This window comes from Olea europaea, unplaced genomic scaffold (genome assembly GCF_002742605.1).
Source record: "Olea europaea var. sylvestris unplaced genomic scaffold, O_europaea_v1 scaffold528, whole genome shotgun sequence".
Classification (NCBI taxonomy): Eukaryota; Viridiplantae; Streptophyta; class Magnoliopsida; order Lamiales; family Oleaceae; genus Olea; species Olea europaea.
Window position 1 is genome coordinate 452,454 of NW_019263600.1, and position 23,314 is coordinate 475,767.

The 23,314-nt window shown below is 35.7% G+C and overlaps 1 protein-coding gene across 2 annotated transcripts; it reads left to right on the forward strand.

Moving 5' to 3' along the window:
* Positions 1–7,645: 7,645 nt before the first annotated feature.
* On the forward strand, positions 7,646–16,636 carry LOC111388781 (serine/threonine-protein kinase Nek5). Of its 2 annotated transcripts, XM_023013584.1 has the most exons (15): positions 7,646–7,774; positions 7,878–8,126; positions 8,236–8,302; positions 8,586–8,651; positions 8,777–8,823; positions 8,937–8,982; positions 9,130–9,210; positions 9,302–9,344; positions 9,455–9,504; positions 9,779–9,860; positions 10,150–10,199; positions 10,695–10,768; positions 13,769–13,820; positions 13,910–14,566; positions 14,647–16,636. In XM_023013584.1, exons 2-15 carry the CDS (start codon positions 8,026–8,028, stop codon positions 16,348–16,350), a joined length of 3,120 nt encoding a protein of 1,039 aa, XP_022869352.1. In that variant the 5' UTR covers positions 7,646–7,774; positions 7,878–8,025; the 3' UTR covers positions 16,351–16,636. The 2 variants fall into 2 exon arrangements, with proteins under 2 accessions (XP_022869352.1, XP_022869351.1); XM_023013583.1 differs by lacking the exons at positions 7,646–7,774; positions 7,878–8,126; positions 8,236–8,302; ... (7 more) ...; positions 10,150–10,199; positions 10,695–10,768 and adding exons at positions 11,243–11,372; positions 11,520–11,600; positions 11,692–11,734; ... (2 more) ...; positions 12,540–12,589; positions 13,085–13,158.
* Positions 16,637–23,314: the final 6,678 nt, after the last annotated feature.

Below are 23,314 nucleotides of genomic sequence, written 5' to 3' on the forward strand. Positions count from 1 at the left end.
GGGAATTGGAACAACTAGATGTCAAGACTACTTTCCTACATGGGGAATTGAAGGAAGATATTTACATGAGTCAGCGTCAAGGTTTTGAGGTGAAAGGTAAAACTAACTGTGTGTGCAAATTAGAAAGATCTCTGTATGGGCTTAAACAAAGCCCTAGACAGTGGTACATAAGGTTCGATACCTATGTACTGAAGATAGGTTATAAAAGGAGTGAATATGATGCATGCCTGTACTATAATGATAGTAAGGAGGGCTGTGAGGTCTACTTGTTGCTGTATGTAGATGACATGCTTCTAGCAAGTTCAAGTAAGACTGAAATCACTAAGATGAAGAACCTTTTAAAATCAGAATTTGATATGAAAGATTTGGGGAGTGCTAAGAAGATTTTGGGGATGGTTATAAAGAGAGATAGGGCTAAAAATATACTAGCCATTTCCCAAGAAGCCTATCTAAACAAAATCATAACCAAATTTGGTATGAATGGATCAAAATCTGTGAACGTTCCCTTAGCAGCTCATATGAATCTTTCTGGTGCACAATCTCCTAAGACTGAGGAGGAATTTAGAGAAATGAGGAACATACCCTACACTAATGCTATAGGTTCCGTCATGTTCTCTATGATAACAACCAGGCCTGACTTAGCATATGCTATAAATTTTTGAGCAGATTTATGTCAAACCCAAGAAAGCCTCATTGGGCAGGTTTGAAATGGTTGTTAAGGTACATTGTTGGTACATTAAATCTGGGTCTAGTGTATGAAAAGAGATCTGAAAAACTTACTCTAAAGGGGTATGTAGACTCTGATTTTGCTGGTGACAAGGATAGCAGAAAGTCTACCACAGCGTACTTTTTTACACTAGGTGACAATTGTATAACATGGAAATCACAGCTGCAGCCTTTAGTTACCTTGTCAAGTACTGAGGCAGAGTATGTTGCCATAACCGAGGCGGTTAAGGAATGTACTTGGTTAAAAGGAATTTTAAAAGAATTGAACTTCATGCACGATACACCTATTATGTTTACTGATAGTCAAAGTACTTTATTGCTTTGTAAGAATCCTGTTTATCATGAAAGAACTAAACATATTGAGGTGAAATATCATTTTATACGTGAGAAACTGTCTCAAGGTGAAGTTAATCTTGTTAAAATTCACACTGATGGGAATCCCTCTGATATGGGAACAAAAATTCTACTTGCAAGTAAATTTAGATTGTGCTTATCTTTATTACATATTGACACCGGTTAATTTTCTTGCAGGTGGTGGGCGATGATGATGAACAGTTCTTCCATGTGCAAATTCGCAACCAAGAGAGAGTGTTATGAGAACCAAGGTGAAGAATGTGAGAATATGGTTCTCTTAACCCACTTTATTCAGTTTTTTGTGAATCATTGGATGAAGATCAATGATTGAGATTTAATCTTGTGGGAGAAGCTTTGACCAATTTTTCACCTAACATATTACTTACCCCACGTTTTGTGTAAGAGGGTAGTGTCTTCGGTTGGGTGGGGGTTATTTTCAAAAGAGGCAGGCTGGTCATTTTCTCCGGTGTGGCTCGACAGAAACTCTCCTCCATTTTGTTGGTTCCTTAAGGTGGTCTCTTGGTTGGTGGTTTTTCAAGGGGTTCTTTGCCGGTCCTTTCTCTCTTTCTTTGGAAGGCGATTTGCATAGCATGGGGCTATTCCTGAGCCTGTAAAATCTGTCATAAGAGGTGAAGAAGCTGCTGCAAGGAAGAAGAAGAAGCTGGACAGATTTCGGCCATATAAGGGGTTGTATTCTTCCGATTTTATATTTTCTTGTTTTTGCCTTGGATCTTGTTTGTTGATTGATGTTTTGGTTGATTGAACTCCTAGGATCCCCAACACATACGTCTTGGTTTATAGTTTTAAATTGTACATACATACATACATACTTAAAACTATAGATTTTTATATTCAGATAATGTATTAGGTCATAATTTTAGCATAAAATGATCGAAAGATATAGTGATAAATGCATGTGACATGAGCAACTGTTTATAAATTTTCACTTTATTTTGTGCTTCGCCAATAAATGTAAAAACAAGCAATATTGTGGTCAATCATTCCAAAGAAACTATGAAAAAAATTGTAACAATTATTCTAGAGAAATCACAATGCGGAATTTTTTTGGCCAATTTCTTTATCTATTTTAGATAATCATGCCATGGAGGTCCAAAATCCTATTTTCTATTTTTGGATTTTTGAGAACAATGGGGAAGAAGATAACTATTTTATTTATTTATTTATTTTTTTGAGAAAGTGATAAGATGATATAGAATAATTATGTATTAATACTCAATTTAAGTCACATTATTCTCTTACTTAAATTCATATAATTATAATTTAGGAAAGATAAATATTGATTTGTGATCTGATATTTAAAAAATTTTAAAAGTTAGATATTTTGAAAGGGTAATTATATTCACACAACAATTTTTTATTTGTACCATATTTTAATTACAATAGAGGTTTATAATATTTGCCTACTTTTGATTTTGTGTCCTCAACTTTTTTCTCTTAGCATTGTCATTATTAACCTTTAGTTAATTAACATATTTTGTCTCTAATCATGATTTTCATCCAAATATCTATTAATGTGCATTGAAAAAAGATAAATATTTTGTTTAGTTTTTGTATTAGTTATTTATTTCGATTATTTAAAAAACATGAGAGATAAATATGTCTTTTTGGTTCTCATAACAAATATTTTGGAGAAAAATTATATCCATAGGCAAGATGTAAAAATTAATAGAAGGTTGATGATATATATATATAAGAAAAGTTTAGGAATATTCATTGTAATTAAAATATGGTGTAATCAACAAAAAATGTTGTGTGAATATATTTACCCATTTTGAAATTGTATTTTGAACGTGTACTAGTTATAATTTTTTTTTTCTTGTCTAATTATTTTCAAGTTTGAAGTTTGGAGCTTGAAGATGAAAATGTTTATTGGACCCAAGCCCACATTACAATCTGCTGAATAATTTCTCTAAGATGGGCCCAAATAAGAGAAAAGGAAAAAAATAAAAAAATAAATGATTATGTAAGAAGTGATTTGCCAAGTAATGTTTTAATGCAAGCTATTTGTAGTTGAGGCAAATGACACTTAAAAATGATGACAGTAATCTTCTTTTTTCGGTATATTTGCATCGGGCTAGTTGAGTGGTTTTTTTTCCTATAAAATAAACCACTTTTATATTACAGTTGTGCTACATGTATATAAAGATTTATATACATATGATGTAGTGAAATATGATTGAGTAAACATTTCTTCAACCAAATAAAAAAAAACAAACTTCTTTATTTTCTTTTAATATGTTATCTGTATGTAAAATATTATACAAGTTCATTATATACAAATAACATTATTCTTTGTATCAATTTTACTATTTTCACTAAAAATGACTCATAACTATTAGGCTGTAAGCTTAAAACATTGATTAATTATAGAAGTATTACTTACCAACTAAGCAGACAGACAAAATCATAATTGATCATTGTTGTTTACTTTTAAATGATTTGATATGATTATAACTAGTGAAAATTAGCCCCTTCTCACTGTAGGTCTTGGAAGGTGGAGCAGAATGGGGATCCAACCTCAATGATTGATACGAATCATTTGTGAGCTCAAGTAGACTCACATATTTTACGGGTCAAGCTATCCTGCCAAGCGAGATCGGAGTAGGAAAGTGAGTCGGCCGAGATCCACCTCTAAATGGTCTTAGAAAGGTTACGAAAGTACAATCAACCATATGACAGAAATAATCCCGTAAAAAGAGGGTCGACATGGTTTCTAAAGACGACATACCTATGCAACTTTAAGTTAGATCTAAATACGTGTTTCATACTTTGTTGTTGTAAAAGTAATCAAATATGCATTTTAACAATATAATGATACCATACTTTCCAATCTTATTCGTGATTACTTGTACTCTCAAATCTCATGTTTTGAGAGATTTTAACATCAACCTAGAATTGCTAATCAAAACATAAAGGAGATAATTTGCCAATAAATAAAAGAAAAGTTGTAGAAAATCGTTAAAATAATGTAGTTAATCACTTTTTATGGGTTTTAAACCTTCTATAGTTGAATGCTTAATGTAGGCAAAGTGTCGAAACTTCTCGCCCACCCCACCTTCCTTTATTTTCAAATTAAGCTCACATACTATAGAAACTATTTATTTACTCGAAAATAAGATTTAACAAAATGGATTTGCAATAGTGTAATGTGCCGTAGGTAAATGTTCTTCCCTCGCTTGATTCACTCTCGTAGATATTGATGAATCGTTTATACATTTGTCTTTGAAAAAGTATAAGACGCTACTGCTTGCACTTGGTCTTCATCAGTCCAACAAAGTTAACGTGCAAGAGACATGATTCAAATTCACATATTATATTAGAAATTAGACATACAAAATTGGCATTGACGGTAAATTCTATTAGTAATATTAATAAGTTGGTAATTATTATTATTTTTTAATTTGATAAAATTGAAAGGAATACACAAGTGGGCCCACATTCATCAGAGGAGTCCGAAACAGCAAATGTTCCCTAAGAAGGATGCCTGCGTCGTTTTATGATACGCCATGTGCGCATAATAGATCATATGAGACCCGGCCCACAAATTGTAGCCTCCCCAACAATGCGGTCCGGCAACTGAGATATCAATCAACTAGGAATACGCCACTTGGCATGTTATCAAGAAATTTTATTTAACAGTCATAAATCATGTCTATTTTGCGCTTGGCGTATTGGGGGGAAAAAGTTAAAAATAATTCATTTCTATTTCAACTCGAACACATATGCTCGATAATCAAGTTTTCATAAATAATGGAAGGCTCAAACTTGTTTTATGACAAGCCATAATTTCATGGACTACAAGGTTTACTCTCAAGATTCTACGCCTTAAAATAACATTCCCTTCATTTTTAGGCCGACAAGCCCGAACAATTGGAATATGCACATGCTTATGGCCTATGGGTAGGACGTTAGGAAAATATATGCATTTGATCATTTATTAGTACACTAATTAGTAATTTAGGTTACACGTCTAACCATTGGCGATTTTATCGTGCCGGATGAAGAGATAAGTGTTCTCATTGAGTGGAATTCTCACCCATTCGAATATGCTTATGCCTTTGTAGTGGGAAATGAGCTTTGCAACTACATGCATCCCTCTCATTGCAAGAATAACACCAACAACATCTCCTCATGGATGGATATTCAAACAATACTCCCTCGCACACATACATGCAGTCTTCTCCAACACCAACTTTCACCATGAACCCCCTATAAGCGTTAGTTCCTCGAATGAACGGCCTCCAACTACAGAGCCTTGGCACATGTTGGAGCAAATACACAATTTGAATCATTGTACCGTCCAATGTACGATCCACTAAACCACTTGAAAGGCATATAGGCACACTCACGCAACTTCGTTTGTTGCGTTCTGCATGCTTGTCAATATAATATGTGGCCCAAAATATTTTCTCCGCAACAATGCGCATCATTGCTCTCCCACAATCAACAACGCACATTTGAGTGATCTCGCTCTAATACCAATTTTTACGGACAGCAGGTCCCAACTCTTGAGATTCCATGCCTTAAGTCAGCATTTTCTTCATTCTTAGGCCGACAAGTTCGAACAACTAACACACGTTCATGCTTATGAATGAGATGTTAAGAAAATACCTATATATAATCATGTCATTATTCATTTGCACAATGTTTAATAAAATAAGCCACAATTCTAAATTTTGGCAACCTTACTATGCCTAATGGGGAGATAAGTATTCTCACTGCATGACACATGGATAGAATCAAACTCAATTTTTTCACGAACTGGGTCGTGGATTAAGGCCCATGAATCGTCTACTTTTTTTGGCTCATTTTTATTAATTTCTTGAGAAATCGATGAGGAATGTTCACCAGTAATATTAATGATCTTCAATTGAGTGGCTATCCTCAACACTATCGATGAGTAATGCTAATTTCAGTATGATATTCAATTGAAGAGTGCACACTCTAGTGGTAGAAGACATAATAATATTCTCAACGATAAACATAATCTATGTTTAATTCATGTTTATAAACGGTTAATTTAGTCATTATTCATGTTTTTTGAGATATATATGAGTTTTACTCACTTATTCACCATTATTTTTATTGAGTCATGCTCCTAGTGAAAATTTAAAATTTTTCTGGTTTGATAAAATAGAGCACGTGACACGTGCATAGCACATGTTATCCAGGGGAGCAAGAACTAACCGATTCACGTGCTTGTACAATGTATCACTATTAAATTGAGTACAATTGCAAATCATTTGAAGATTTGGATTGACAATTTCAACTGGATTGAGTAATACTGTAGTCAACTACCAGGGTATTCCATCAATCGGACGGCCTGGATTGAGTATGGTTCACGGCTACGATGGAGGTGGTCCCATATGATTAGTGTATTGTGGGGCCTCTATTAGCTCTCCAGCTGGTATTTGTCGGCACAGAAGCTCATTGCTGAGATGGCAGAGCCAAGAGCATGCTTTAATTTCAGAATTATTATTTTCAGTTTAATTATTTTTATAATTAAAGTCTGTTTGGGAGTGATTTTAAGAATTAATTTTTTGAAGATTAGGAGAAAAGTGGGGTCTACCTGTGAGAGAAGAAGTCAAATATGACGGCTGAAATAGTGAAATAACTGTTAAAAAATCAATTTTTTGGACCAAAAAATCACTCCCAAACAAGCTGTTAATAAGTTCTCTCTCCTTTTTTCCTTTGGTTGGAAGTCGATGTAACTCCCTACTAAATTTGTACTTCTTCATCTACGTCCTTAAAGAAATTCGCCATTAGGTGTAATTTCTTTAAAAAAATATATATACAAAAAAAAAAAAAAACTCATCTTCTGCACTCGTTTTAATGTGCTACATTTACGTATCTTTTTGACCACGTTTTTAATTTTAGTGTTTGCTAAAAAGGTCACAAATAATTTCAAACTACACATTTAAGAGATCCACAAATTTTATCAACTTTTCAACTACATATATCGTCAACTTTTATAAAAAACTTCGACAAACAAAAATGGCAATGAAATCGATTTCGAACCTTTTGTTTAGCTCTGCAATTATTAAAGCTCCTTTCTTTTATTTAAAGTTAGATGATATTGAACATCATTAGTTGTAAGAGACTATTAAAAAATAGGATTGCCTATGGATCAATGAAAGTTTCATGATAGAATCGAAATAATTGCACCAGTTTTAACTTAGCATATACTTTTGTGCCATTAAGAGGACAGCTCATAATCAAGCCCGGCTACCAGTTCCTACTCACAGCCACAGGAAGAATTAGTTGACAATAGGACATATCATAAAGAGAAATTGGGGGAAAAATACTATTTTGAATAGTAATTTTTTGAAAAATATGTGATTAAAAATAAATTTTTTTTAAATTTATGTATAAAATATTTATCATGCAAAAGTATGATTGAAAAAGAGTATCGAGAAATAAAAAATTTTAAGATAAAGAGTCATGTAGGGCTCTAGTGTGTACCACTAAAGATTGAACAAATAAACAAAAACAATAATATTATTAAATGATAGCAACCAACCTTCCCTAACTATGATTAATTGCTGAACCATGTTTTTCAGTTATAATAATTAAAGAAGTAAAAAATGGATTTAAAACTGCTATTTTCTTCGAGGAAAATCGAATAAAACTGTTTCTCCAGATCAGAGACGGCAACAACAAACACAAAGTTGAGGTTCACTTTTTTTTTTTTGCTTGCTTTTCTTGATTGAACCCGTAATAGAATTTTCATTTCTTGATGCCCAGAATAGATGCACTAATGCCCTTTTCATTTCCAGGAATTTTTAGTGCCACTTTTCATATGCGGTGGAAGGATATGCCAATAAGTAGAAAAAGTTGCAAAAGATCCAAACTTCGCATTTTTCTGGGGTTTTTCTATCATATTTGCAGTTAGTGGAAGGGTGTTTTGGGGCTGAAGTTTGGAAAATGATGGAATCAAGAATGGATCAATATGAGATCATGGAGCAGATTGGGCGTGGAGCTTTTGGTGCCGCCATTTTGGTAAATCACAAGTTGGAGAGAAAAAAGTAAGAATTTGGTTAATATTCATTTCTACAAATTTTTGCTGGAAGATTTGATGAATTCAAATGCTGGATTTTTCCATTTTACTCATTTATTCTTGGAATAAAAATGTAGGTACGTTCTTAAGAAGATTCGACTAGCCCGACAAACTGAACGGTGCAGGAGATCTGCTCATCAAGAGGTACATTGATATTGTTACTGATTTCCATTGATCTTGCTTTGCAATCTTTTTTTTTTTTTTTTTTGAGTAATTTGCCAACGAAATTTTCTGGGATAATGGTCTAAATTTAATTTGTCAGTTTGTGCGCAAGTAATCATGTATGATTTCCATTTCTTTAAGGTCTCGAAGGGTTTACTCCCAATTTAGTGTTTTCTGCTTGTGTGCATAAGATAAATTTTCTTTTCCAAATTTGTACTAATGCTAAGAGAGAAAAGGCTAAATGTGTATAAATTTGAATTTGTAGATGGCATTAATTGCACGGATACAGCACCCGTATATTGTTGAATTCAAGGAAGCATGGGTTGAGAAGGTAGTAGTCGTTGAAGCTTTTCCTTGCCACAACAATTTGATGGTTTCTTTTGATTCAGTCAATTATGAATTTCATTGGAAATTGTATTTTTCTAACTGAACTCTCAGTATCTGATGCTAATGTAGGGTTGCTATGTTTGCATTGTTACCGGCTACTGTGAGGGTGGTGACGTGTGAGTTTTGTACCATAAATTTTTTAACTAGAATGTGCTTAATAATGTTGTTATTCTGTTGGGTTGTCTTCTTTTATGAAATTTTATGAGCCATAATGATTGACCTTTAACAGGGCTGAACTGATGAAAAAATCAAATGGCCAGTGCTTTCCAGAGGAGGTATGAATATTTGCCACTAAAAGTAATTTTTTTGCTGATTACAAATTTATGATAAATAAGAAGATTCTTTATATGCTCTAATAACTTAACAGAATTCATTTTCTCTTTGGGTAGTTAATGCAACTGTTTAATACATGTCCTGTGCAGAAACTCTTGAAGTGGTTCACACAGCTATTGTTGGCAGTTGAATATTTGCATTCCAATTTCGTTCTCCATCGGGACCTAAAAGTATAGTTCTTGTTTGTTAAATGGTTTATCTATAGTTTCTCTGTTCCTTAAATGATTTTCTGGGCTGATTTTCTTAGTATTTTCTTGGCAGTGCTCCAACATTTTTCTTACCAAAGATCAAGATATTCGTCTGGGTGAGTTTGAAATTTATGTATTTTGTTGACTTTAAAACTAGCCTTTTCATACCTCTTTGCTAATAGCCTTTTCATACCTCTTTGCTAATAATCTTCTTGTTTTGTTGCAGGGGATTTTGGACTTGCTAAAACTTTGAAAGCAGATGATTTGGCTTCTTCTGTAAGTTCTTGCTTAGCATACACATTAACCATCCCTTTTCCCAGCTATGGAGTGAAGTTCGAAAAGCTGCCGTGTTTCCTTGCATTTTCTGTTGGTTCTTTTTGTTGAAGTCAATAATAATAGAATTCATGAATTTACATGAATTAAAATGCAATTGAATGAATTAATCTTTAGGAAGTAAGTATAGGAGTTTGGCGAATAAATATAATTGTGTAAGGATTTATCGTGAATATGAGTTCGAGAAGCTAATTCTTGTATTGTTTTTCCTGCCCAGGTTGTTGGCACTCCAAATTATATGTGTCCTGAACTTCTGGCAGATATTCCTTATGGTTTCAAATCTGATATTTGGTCACTTGGTATGTCTATTCTTATATTCCTCTTTTGGAACATCAAAGCTTTGTGCCAATGGTGCCAAAGGTCATTGAAGTATCTATCCACATATCCTTGCATTTTGCAATGGGACAAAGTAACCATTTTGAACCTCTTGTGAGATGCTATTGGTTGCTTTGTTCTAATCCCACTTGAATGTTGTGAAAGTTTTAAGTATCATGGAGATAAAAAAAATTCTATATATTTCTTAAAAGTTTACTGCCCCACAAATTTTTTTCTGCGTTTTCTTCTACTCATATTTTTATTTTTTACCAGGTTGCTGTGTATATGAAATGGCTGCTCATCGTCCTGCATTCAAGGCTTTTGTAAGATTTCCTCCCCGTATTTTAGTTTTTACCTGCGTCTGTCCTAGTTTCTTTATATGTTTTGTCCTACTCATCAAAATGGTAGTTTAATTTGTGAATTTTGGTTCCCTCCCCTTTCTTTTTGCTCTATTTCGTTTCTTGTGCATGCAAGTGTATATGTTGATATGTATGTCCTTCTGTACCACGGTGTATATACACATTCAGTTAACTGAGATCAACAAAACCTGGTTACCGTCTCATTGGAAATTTATCGATAGTCATAAACACATTTGTATGAGCACACCGGCACAGATGCTTGTCCATGCTCTTGCATTTTACCGAGTACTCGATTTGAAGTTATTAGCCAAATGAGATTAATGATCTGTTGCTTTCATTTTTTTTGGTCCCATTTGTCAATACCTTATGCTTTGTCTAGTTCATTTGTCCTATTTCAAGAGTACGGGGTTCCTCAGTTATTTCAGATATGTTTTAGTGCTTATAACATTTATGTTTCAGGATATGGCAGGCTTAATAAGCAAGATTAACCGATCGTTGATTGGTCCTTTGCCTCCATGTTACTCCCCATTCTTGTAAGTCAACTGTCCTCGATGATTATTGTAATTGTGCTGCTATTTCTTATGTACCTTTGTCCTTGAAACCCCTCAATTGAAGGCCAGTTTTCTGCTTTTTCTCTGTATCTTTAACTGAAATACCGTACTTCAGTTTGAAATTTAGTTTAGAAATCCTTGTCTTACTTTTTGAATGACATTCAAGAAGAGAGTATTCTAGAAAAGTTCATAGAACTAGAGGAAATCCTCTTCTTGGTCTGATTGATCGATTTTGATCTTATCATGATGGTGGGGAGAGAATTACACAAAGAAAGTTCCTGTTAGTATAGTTGGCATGATTTCATAATTCCCTGCGTTGGGACTCCAGATATTTTCTGAACGATTTGGCGTTCAAATTCTTATATGCTGCGTTGGGCGTTCAACTCATCAGGTTGAATTGAGTATTAATCTTCAGATGGTAAAACTAATGGGTTTGATTAAATCACTTCATAACTAGAATGTGCTTAATAATGTTGTTATTCTGTTGGGTTGTCTTCTTTTATGAAATTTTATGAGCTATGGATGATTGACCTTTAACAGGGCTGAACTGATGAAAAAATCAAATGGCCAGTGCTTTCCAGAGGAGGTATGAATATTTGCCACTAAAAGTAATTTTTTTGCTGATTACAAATTTATGATAAATAAGAAGATTCTTTATACGCTCTAATAACTTAACAGAATTCATTTTCTCTTTGGGTAGTTAATGCAACTGTTTAATACATGTCCTGTGCAGAAACTCTTGAAGTGGTTCACACAGCTATTGTTGGCAGTTGAATATTTGCATTCCAATTTCGTTCTCCATCGGGACCTAAAAGTATAGTTCTTGTTTGTTAAATGGTTTATCTATAGTTTCTCTGTTCCTTAAATGATTTTCTGGGCTGATTTTCTTAGTATTTTCTTGGCAGTGCTCCAACATTTTTCTTACCAAAGATCAAGATATTCGTCTGGGTGAGTTTGAAATTTATGTATTTTGTTGACTTTAAAACTAGCCTTTTCATACCTCTTTGCTAATAGCCTTTTCATACCTCTTTGCTAATAATCTTCTTGTTTTGTTGCAGGGGATTTTGGACTTGCTAAAACTTTGAAAGCAGATGATTTGGCTTCTTCTGTAAGTTCTTGCTTAGCATACACATTAACCATCCCTTTTCCCAGCTATGGAGTGAAGTTCGAAAAGCTGCCGTGTTTCCTTGCATTTTCTGTTGGTTCTTTTTGTTGAAGTCAATAATAATAGAATTCATGAATTTACATGAATTAAAATGCAATTGAATGAATTAATCTTTAGGAAGTAAGTATAGGAGTTCGGCGAATAAATATAATTGTGTAAGGATTTATCGTGAATATGAGTTCGAGAAGCTAATTCTTGTATTGTTTTTCCTGCCCAGGTTGTTGGCACTCCAAATTATATGTGTCCTGAACTTCTGGCAGATATTCCTTATGGTTTCAAATCTGATATTTGGTCACTTGGTATGTCTATTCTTATATTCCTCTTTTGGAACATCAAAGCTTTGTGCCAATGGTGCCAAAGGTCATTGAAGTATCTATCCACATATCCTTGCATTTTGCAATGGGACAAAGTAACCATTTTGAACCTCTTGTGAGATGCTATTGGTTGCTTTGTTCTAATCCCACTTGAATGTTGTGAAAGTTTTAAGTATCATGGAGATAAAAAAAATTCTATATATTTCTTAAAAGTTTACTGCCCCACAAATTTTTTTCTGCGTTTTCTTCTACTCATATTTTTATTTTTTACCAGGTTGCTGTGTATATGAAATGGCTGCTCATCGTCCTGCATTCAAGGCTTTTGTAAGATTTCCTCCCCGTATTTTAGTTTTTACCTGCGTCTGTCCTAGTTTCTTTATATGTTTTGTCCTACTCATCAAAATGGTAGTTTAATTTGTGAATTTTGGTTCCCTCCCCTTTCTTTTTGCTCTATTTCGTTTCTTGTGCATGCAAGTGTATATGTTGATATGTATGTCCTTCTGTACCACGGTGTATATACACATTCAGTTAACTGAGATCAACAAAACCTGGTTACCGTCTCATTGGAAATTTATCGATAGTCATAAACACATTTGTATGAGCACACCGGCACAGATGCTTGTCCATGCTCTTGCATTTTACCGAGTACTCGATTTGAAGTTATTAGCCAAATGAGATTAATGATCTGTTGCTTTCATTTTTTTTGGTCCCATTTGTCAATACCTTATGCTTTGTCTAGTTCATTTGTCCTATTTCAAGAGTACGGGGTTCCTCAGTTATTTCAGATATGTTTTAGTGCTTATAACATTTATGTTTCAGGATATGGCAGGCTTAATAAGCAAGATTAACCGATCGTTGATTGGTCCTTTGCCTCCATGTTACTCCCCATTCTTGTAAGTCAACTGTCCTCGATGATTATTGTAATTGTGCTGCTATTTCTTATGTACCTTTGTCCTTGAAACCCCTCAATTGAAGGCCAGTTTTCTGCTTTTTCTCTGTATCTTTAACTGAAATACCGTACTTCAGTTTGAAATTTAGTTTAGAAATCCTTGTCTTACTTTTTGAATGACATTCAAGAAGAGAGTATTCTAGAAAAGTTCATAGAACTAGAGGAAATCCTCTTCTTGGTCTGATTGATCGATTTTGATCTTATCATGATGGTGGGGAGAGAATTACACAAAGAAAGTTCCTGTTAGTATAGTTGGCATGATTTCATAATTCCCTGCGTTGGGACTCCAGATATTTTCTGAACGATTTGGCGTTCAAATTCTTATATGCTGCGTTGGGCGTTCAACTCATCAGGTTGAATTGAGTATTAATCTTCAGATGGTAAAACTAATGGGTTTGATTAAATCACTTCCTTCTCTAGCAATGACAGTTTGTTCTGAAGCATCAACATCTAGTAATAGTATTTTATTTTGAGCGTGCCTTGATGAAATGTTCTACATTTCTTTATACAGCTGTAACATATTGAAAACAATTTGGAACATGTCTCATTCACAGGAAAACACTAATCAAGGGCATGCTTAGAAAAAATCCCGAACATCGGCCTACGGTAAGCACTTCTTGATATCAGTTTGCAAATATTCATATGTACACTGATTATGAGGATATTGTTGTAACTATACGTTTCAATGTTATTAGGCATCGGACATGCTAAAGCACCCGTATTTACAGCCTTACATTGATCAGTACCGCCCATCCTATAATCCTTCTGCTGCAAATTCACCCCAAAAACCCCTTTCTATAGGTCGAGACAATAGGAAGAATATGGGTGAAAGTCAAAGTAGCAATAGTTCTTGCAGCGACAGAGATAGCTTGATGTCGACCGAGAGAAATGTGCAGGAGATCATTTTCAATAGCAACAACAAAGCTGTCAATACAGATTTGGCTTCTATGGATGACGATGACATGATCAGCCGGCAGCTTCATCCGAGTGAGGATCAACAACAAACCGACATGATCCCTGGAAATACTAAGGAACGCGAGGTTATGAAACCACAGCACGAGGAAAGGAGATCTGGCACTGAATCTAAGCAACCAAAAGCAATTAAAAACATTATGATGGCCCTTAAAGAAGAAAAAGCCCGAGAAAGCAGTTCTCCCTTGAGAAGGAACCATCCAAAAGTTAGCGGTGCAGGTAACCAGAGACTTTCTACTGAAGCGTCTCCCAAAGTCACCGGACCAAGTGCTTATAATTCTGGTCTTAAGGCTACTGCAGAGACACCACCGAATTTATCAGTAAAGGACAACTCTGATTCCACGAAACGAACGAAAGTAACGCATTCATTGAAGCACCAGGTACTAGAATTTCATTCTTTTCTCTTAACTAATACCTGTAGTTATCTTGATTGTAATTGATGTATGTTCTATCTCCATAGTTACCTGTCATGGAAACCACTCCAAAGACTAAACCTAGACACGAGGGAATACCTCCCTCTGGCTCTGGGCCTGTGAAGGCTATTGCTGAAGATGGATATTCTATGAGGACAAGACAGAAAACCCCTCCGACCCTGGTCAGAAGGTCATCATTTCCGGGACGGATGAGGCAAGTGGGGAGTGATACTCCAAACAACATGATGAATAATAATATAAATGTGAGTCCAAATGATCCCCCGAATCCTGATGGTAACTCCGATTCAGTGCCTTGTTCAAGGGAAATTGTGCTGCATTCTCAAAAGGCTGTAGCCGCAGTCTCGAAAAGAGTTCAGGCAGACAGCAGCAATTCTGCGTCCTCTTCAATCTCGATTCAAGGATTTGAGCTTTGTGATGATGCAACAACTCCTTTTATTCGCCTGTCTGAAGAGAGACTTCAGAGTAATGAGCAATCCACTGAAATTGCTATCATTGAATCCCAACCCTGCTTTTCAGCCTCCTCTTCACTCTCTGAAAGGCTAGAAAATCAATACGTGGAAACTCATGGGAATAACAATATATCCAAGAATCCGCGAACCACAAAAAATGAATCTCAACCCAGCTTTTCAGCCTCCTCTTCACTCTCTGGTAGACTGGAAACATGTGCGGAAAGTTATGGGAATAATAATAAATCAGAGAATCCTGTAACCACTGAAATTGAAATCCCCGAGTCTCGACCAAGCTTTTCCCCCTCATCAACATCACACTTTGAAAGGCTAACATATTCATCAGAGGAAAATCACGAAAGTAAAGTTAAATCTATGGTATCTTCTGTAGGAGTATTTGAAGAACACTCGGAGAATGATGCTAGTAGTGCCTGCGATGAGAAACTGACTTCAATTGAAGCTATGGAGTCCTGTGAAGAATTACTCGAGGAAAAAAAGGATGCTCCAACTATAAACCCCATTAATAAGATTGAAGTCGCAACCCAATCAAAACTCAATTCAGCATCTGATGATGATGATAAATTTACGGTGAAGAAACTAGTTTCCACAGTAACAGATTCTTCCCATTCCACAGTCCTTCCTATTTCATCCAGTCTGAAGAATTTGCTGTCAGATAATGGAATTCTTTTGCAAAATGCAATTATTGAAAAGCCAGCCGGTACTCATCTTCCACCAGCTTTTGGTGATGTGATACATGTGATACGCCACAGTAGTTTCCGTGTTGGGAGTGAACATCCAGTAATGGAAAATGTTGATAAGATTGTGGACGTTCGGAATCTGATAAGTGTTGCTAGGGACGATGTTGATACAAAAGATACAGCTTCTCCCTCAGCTCCAAAATCTCCCAGTTGCTTAGTAAATACGACAACTCCAAATCTTTCTGAAAATCCCGTCACTAAGGAAATAGATGTGAAGGCTCCCACTAATCTCACTCCTGCAGCTCCCAATTCAGACTCATTAGAACCTGCAAAACCTAACCTTTCGACACCAGAGGAACCTCCCTTGAAGGAAATTTTAGACATTACGTCCTTTAAGCAGAGAGCAGAGGCACTTGAAGGGCTATTGGAATTGTCTGCTGACTTGCTTCAGCAGGATAGACTGGAAGAACTTGCTGTCATTTTGAAACCTTTTGGAAAAGAAAAAGTTTCTCCCAGGGATACAGCTATTTGGCTTGCTAAAAGTCTTAAAGGAATGATGCTCGATGACAGTGGACGGAATACATAAATGGAGTTATTCTTTCTCTCTTTTATTGTCTATTCATTATGCTTTTCTAGTTTTAGACTTCTTTCCATTTAATGTTTCAAGTTCCACTTGAATATGACAGAAAACACTTAGATTTTTCTTTCCTTCTTTTGTTTCAATTTGTCTAAGTCATTCAGTCTTGTCCATTGTATAGTATTTTACAATTTGTAAAAAAAAAAAACTTGTAGAACAGGATGGTTAAATCTTGTACAATTCGATGTTTGTTGTTGTTTTCATTCAATCAAAAGTTACCATGAGCTTTCTTTAATATGAAAATTATAGTTATTGATTGCTATGTGGAGATCTATGTAGAGTGAGTCTGTTCTGTTTCAGCTTTTTTTTATTATTAAGTAATTTTACTGCACATTGTCAGTTGAGTATTCGTCAAATAAAAGACTGTTAATTGATTCCAAGTCCAATAATAATATTTTTAGATCGCTTACATTGTTCCTTTTGATTCCCTCTGGCCAATAACTGAACCTCTTGATACTCGCTCAAACACAAGATGAAGTTTGATTATTGTTTTTTAAGAATACTGCATATTGAATAGTGTTTGCCTTCTTGATATATAACTTGCCTTTATACCCTAGACGTATGGTGACATTCCATGTCAAGTTCGCTTACTACAGCCCTGTATGTCCTGAAAGGTGACGAGGACATCTACTCAACATTGGACTAGCGTAGTATTTTACATTGGGCTTGTAGTATATTTTGTAATTTGGCTAGTTAATTTTTTGCTTTGTGTTAGTATTACTGTTTTGGGATGCCCAAGCCCTTTTTCTTTTTTGTAGTTGTATGTTATATATGTAGACATCCTTTTGCATGGAAAGGACAGATTGATGGAATGAATTGAAAGCTACATTTTTTCCACCGCCCTCTTCTTTCTCTTTCTCTTCTCTCCTCCTCCTCCTCTTTTCTACTGTATGTGTTCTGCTTCTTCCACTGCTTTTCTTTCAACGTTTACAAATTCTGAATTCTTAACTTATACTACATCAACTTGGTATCAGAGTCAAACCTGGTTCCAACACCTTCAACTGAGAATTACAGTCACAGATTGCCATGGAAGTGAAGAAATGTTTCACCGTGCGGCAAGTCCACACCATCAATCTCTCTAGCCCATATTATAACCAATGGAACCCTGTATACACCATATACACAACCTGTCATAACACAAACCCAGTAACCATACACACAACCCACTTCAAACAGCAACTGAAATTAACAACTCTGCCTCCTTCGTTAGTAGCACACTGCATCACTAAGCTACCCACGACTTCACCAGCCCAACATCAATAAACACCACTACCCTCCATCTTCGACAACTCCGCCAACGTGAACCACCAACTTTAATCCCAACCGGCAAAACTCCCAATTCTACACAATGAACAGTAACCGCCGGCAATACAGTAACCCGAAAATTTTACTACCCGCCAACTGCTGCTAAACTGACGACCCAAATACTTAACCCTTTCCTTTGCCGACCACCACCACAATCGGAAATCCCGTACCCAACCGCCACCAGTAATCGTTCACAATCAGTCACCCATATTCCGTAGCAGCAAAATACACCACCACACTCGCCGCTACAAATCCAAACTATCGTCGAGGATCTACATCGTCGTCGCCAGTCAACAACCAACGGCTGCCATCTCTTTCGCCAGCAACCCCAAAAGTTTTGCCCAATCTCACTCTCCCAACATAATGGATTGAGCCTCTGTTTGTTTGTGTATTTTGGAAGAGTGGGCCATGATTGTTAGTATTGGGCCTCAGTTATAGCCGATGTTGTTTGTTATACGTAAATTAGTTTGATTTTGTAAGTTTTTTTTTTAAAATAAAAAAAGGAACAGAAAAGAAAAGGCGAAAAAAAAAAATATTTTCTAACATTGTTTTGGCAGGTACCTCTTCTTGTCCTGTTGATCAATCTAGTTACTTCAGCAAACAAAAAAAGGAGAGTTACTGTTTTTTATCTATATTTGGTCTATATTACTGTTAATTTAAAATCACATCAGTTAATTTTATGTTCTGCTATTATATCACTTTGCTTGAAATTACATAATTGAACCCTTGTTAAACCTCCACTTTTATCCCACTTATTTTACGTGATTAGATTTAGACTGGTAATTTGACCCTCGCTTTGTTATTTTACATGTATCAGCAGTATTAGCTTGCCATATTTGGACTTACTTAATCCCAACCCTTTAATTTAAATGCTCAAGTTGTTATTTTTCGTTATTTGCATTTGTTGTTCATTGATCTCTCCATCGCAAGTTATATAGTTGGTATTACATTGCATGCAGTTGCGTAGTGTTCGTCTAATCACACCTAGTTCTAGTACATTCACCATGGATCCCTCACAGTTTGATGCACTAACTAGACAATTAGCTAACTTGTCACTAGTTAGCAACATTTACAGACTCAAATAGCGACTGTCCAAACCGAGATGGCTATTACTCGTGAAGAGAGTAGAGACCTAGTTGCTAGGTTGGACAATTTTGAACAAACCCCTCGTTCGATTGACGCTGATAACTCTAAAATGTCCCATAATGTACCCTATTATCGTTGAGAAGGTGATAGACAACATCCTCGACGTGATCAAAGGAATAGAGATCAGGACCGTGATCGAGACCGAGGTCATGGACGTCGCGATAATCATTTTTCTCCACACCATGACGAGCGTTACTTTAGAAAAATCAAGTTAGACGCTCCTATTTTCGATGGTTGCTTAGATCCTAGAGTTTTTACTCAGTAGATTAGAGACATTGATCGTTTCTTGGCATGGTATGGAGTCCCAGAGGATCGACGTGTCCAATTTGCTAGTCTGAAATTAACTGGCACCGCCCAACTCTTCTGGGAAAGTGTTGAGGATCACCTTGAGAGGCGTCGTGCACTTCCAGTTGGAAGTTAGGAGGAAATGAAGCGTTCCCTTCAAGAAAAGTATTTGCCCCAATCTTACAGGGGCAACTTGTTGGACCAATGGAATACCCTTACACAGGGAAAGTGACCAGTGACTGACTATGTTACTCAATTTGATGAATTTCGAATGTGATGTCATGTCGTTGAGGATGAGGCAATGACTTCAAGTAGGTTTAGATAGGGACTAAAAGATGATCTTAGGCGTGAGCTTATACTTCGAGGTGTCACTACCCTTGATCATGCTTATTCTTTAGTCCAAGATTATGAGTTGGTTACTAAGACTCCAAATGGAAGGCGTGTTGACAATCGTCCTTCCGTCTCATTCGTCCCACCTTTGCCTGTTAAGTCCCTGCCTTCCCCATATAATGTTCCCACTGTGTTGGAAAATAAGGGTAAAACTCCCGAAATTCCAAAAACTTCTTCCCGCCTGCAGTGCTTCAATTGTAAAGGCTTTAGTCATATCGCATTTAGATGTTATAGTCGAGCTTTAGTCATTGAGGAACGAAAAGATGTAGAACGTGAGTCATTAGAAGATCAAGTCTATGAACCTAAACCTAAAGAATGTGATAACTTAAATGATATTGAAAACACTTCCTTATCTTGTATCCAGACTTTTCCTATGAATCTAGGGATTGTACCCCTTGCTCTCGATACCTCTCAGTCAAATGTTGTATATTGTACGCTTATCCAACCCAGCGTTCTAATGATTTGTGTAATCATGCCATTTTTAAGGAAAATATTGGGAATTGGAATTTGATCCTTCCAACAATTCAAATTACATATAATAATTTTGTGAATCGGTTTATAGGTACGAGTTTCGTCGAAGAATTTATGGTTATAAGTATAGGAAACCTTTAGACCTTATTCTAATGTCCCCACATGCTAGTGTGTCTATGTCAGCTAAGGCATTTGCACATCATTTTCATAACTTGCATATTGGGATTAATAAAACAATTTGAAGCAAGCAATGTATTATATAAACTTCAAGCTAATTTGCATAAGTGAAATTTTAAATTTAATATTGGGAAATATGCTATATTGCAAGCCTGTAGTATTGGTTCTTTTAAAATTTTAAAGCATGTTAGTCCACATGCAAATGTCATTAATCACTCATCACATTTTCGCTATTGCTCTACTTTAAATATTGAGGATTTCATTACTTACAAATACCGTTTTAATTCGTTTGATAATCATTTTCTACTTAGCTTTGTGGACTCTAACTTGACTATGTTGATATTTCTCCTTCAATACCATTCGTCACAGCACACAAAAATAAAATTGATATTATTTTAGATGAACTTGTTGTATTGACCAATGATGGCAGGATTTAGTACCTCCTTGTTTGTTGAGTCGTTCCACCTGATTTGGACTGCACATGGATTCTAAGAGATTGTTAAATTGTATGGCCTTCTTAAGACCATTATGTCGAATAGGGATGTTCGGTTCACTAGCCACATCTGGAGAACCTTATGGCACATGGTTGATACTAAGTTGAAATTTTCCACTGTGTATCATCCTCAAACTGATGATCAAACTGAAGTTGTTAATCGCAGTCTTGGTAACCTATTAAGATGTCTAGTTTAAAAAAATTTGAGGAATTGGGATTTAATCCTCCTGATAGCCCAGATTGCATATAATAGTTCCATGAATCGGTCTTTAGGCATGAGTCCTTTTGAAATTGTTCATGGTTATAAACTTAGGAAGCCTTTAGACCTTGTCCCTATGTCCCCACATGCTAATGTGTCTGTGTCAGCTGAGGCATTTGTACAACATCTTCATGAGTTGCATATTGAGATCAATAAATAACTAGAGGCAAGTAAAGCATCATATAAACTTCGAGCTGATTTGCATAAACGACATGTTGAATTTAAAATTGGGGATTATGTGATGATCCGAATTAGACCGGAACAACGTCCATCTGGATTCGCTTCCAAATTGCAAGCCCATAGCGCTTGTCCTTTTAAAATCTTAAAGCGTGTTGGTCCAAATGCATATGTCATTGATCTTCCATCACATTTTGGATACTACTCTACTTTCAATGTTGAGGATTTAGTTACTTATAAAGGTCATTTCAAGCCCTCTGATGACCCTTTGCTACCCTCATCTATTGACTTTTAACCTGAACCCATCGCTACCCTTACTTCAACACCCCCTGTCACAATACCCAAAGATAAGATTGATGTTTTTTTAGATGAACAGATTATATTGACCAATGATGGAGAAATTCAGCACTTTCTTGTTCGTTAGGTAGGACGACTTGATTCTGATGTACATGGATCCCTAGAGAGACACTCCAATAGCCTGATCCTGACTTGTTGGAGCTTTATAGGGGCCAGTATGATCTTCCATTGCCCAGACTACCCATCACATGTGTATATGGACATCAGAAGAGATTTGTCCAACCACTCAGTTTACGGTTGGGCGACTGACTGCAACTATTCACTGGACAGAGACGAGTTTTCTCCCACCCTGGGAGAGTTGATGAGGACATCTACTCAACATTGGACTAGCCTAGTATTTTACATTGGGCTTGTACTATATTTTGTAATTGGGCTAGTTAAATTTTTTGCTTCGAGCTAGTATTATTGTTTTGGGTTGCCAAAGCCCTTTTTCATTTTTGTAGTTGTATGTTATATATGTAGACATCCTTTTGCATGGAAAGGACAGATTGATGGAATGAATTGAAAGCTACATCTTTTCCACCACCCTCTTCTTTCTCCTTCTCTTCTTATCTTTTCTACTGTATGTGTTTTGCTTCTTTTGCTGCTTTTCTTTCAACGTTCTCAAATTCTGAATTCTTAACTTATACTACATCAAAAGGCCATTACTATTCTACTGTGGGGATTTTTTTTCTAGCCATATGGAGCAGAATGATTTTCAAGATGATTGACTTTTAAGACAATTTAATGGCAGTCGACCATCTAGCTGAGTTTTTAAATTGGCTACATTATTTCTTCCCTTTTTTTTTTTTTGAAAGTTAATTTTTGTGATGCTTCCTTAGGAGAAACTTTGAGACCATGAGGCAGGTGCACTTTCAAATTTGTATTTGGATTGATTGTGAAATGTACGCAATAAACAGATATCTTGTTAAGTTTCCTTATTAGTGGGTCCTTAAGAACCATTCATTTACTGGTCGCATATATTTGGTTTGATTTTTAATGATTCTGAACTTGTAATTGTTATCATTTCTTATTCTCTCTATGTGAAGTTTTCTCTTCTCTTGTTTACAGGTATAATTGATACCTGTAGATTGATTTTGCTTGAGATATTGTTCCATTTTAAGTAACCCATTAAACTTTCTGATACTGCTTACAACAAAAGATTATGGAGGTAGTAGAGATGTCTAACAAAAAATGCAAGTTATTTTGCATGCTGAAGTGCCCAAATTGCTGTCAAGATAAATTTCTTCCCCTATATGCTTTTTCTGGGATAAATTTATTTTGTAAGTAATATTATCTTAGTGATCCTTTTTTAATCGTATTCCCCAAAATATCAATCTGCTACATGGCTAGTGTTTCGCGTGGGTAGTCGCTAACAATTAAAAAGGAATCAGACGATTGTGTAAGGAATAGACCTCTTGAAACAAAGTCCCAAAAATGAGTGTTTTATTGGCGATAATTTACAATTGGAACTAAACAGAATGCCTCTAAGGGGCGCAAGCACACGAGTACTAAAAGAAATATTTAAGTTTAAACTAAGAAATTGAAATTACATATTTTCTGTTTGAGAGTATTTGATTCGGGGTCTTTTTCTCTATGTCTTCTCTTCCTTTTATATTTCTTTGATGATTTCTTTGTGACAAACCGCTTGGAAACTGCTTGATTGCTGTATAACTACCAACTTTTTTTATGATGGCTAATTTGTCGTGGAACTGCCGTCCCTAACTGTTGCCATTACTCTTTGTCGTTCAACCACCTTCAACTGGGCTCCTTGAATCGAGGATTGTGATAATATCACTCAATAACTGCTTCAATAACTGCTATTCTGGATAATCATAATGTTTTATGCTTGCTGAGATCCTGGACGATTGGAA

Coding starts and splice junctions, on each gene's coding strand:
- LOC111388781 (XM_023013584.1), top strand. CDS start 8,026: ATGATGGAATCAAGAATGGATCAATATGAGATCATGGAGCAGATTGGG. Junction 8,652..8,776: donor AGGAAGCATGGGTTGAGAAG/GTAGTAGTCGTT, acceptor ATGCTAATGTAG/GGTTGCTATGTTTGCATTGT. Junction 9,505..9,778: donor CAGATGATTTGGCTTCTTCT/GTAAGTTCTTGC, acceptor TTTCCTGCCCAG/GTTGTTGGCACTCCAAATTA.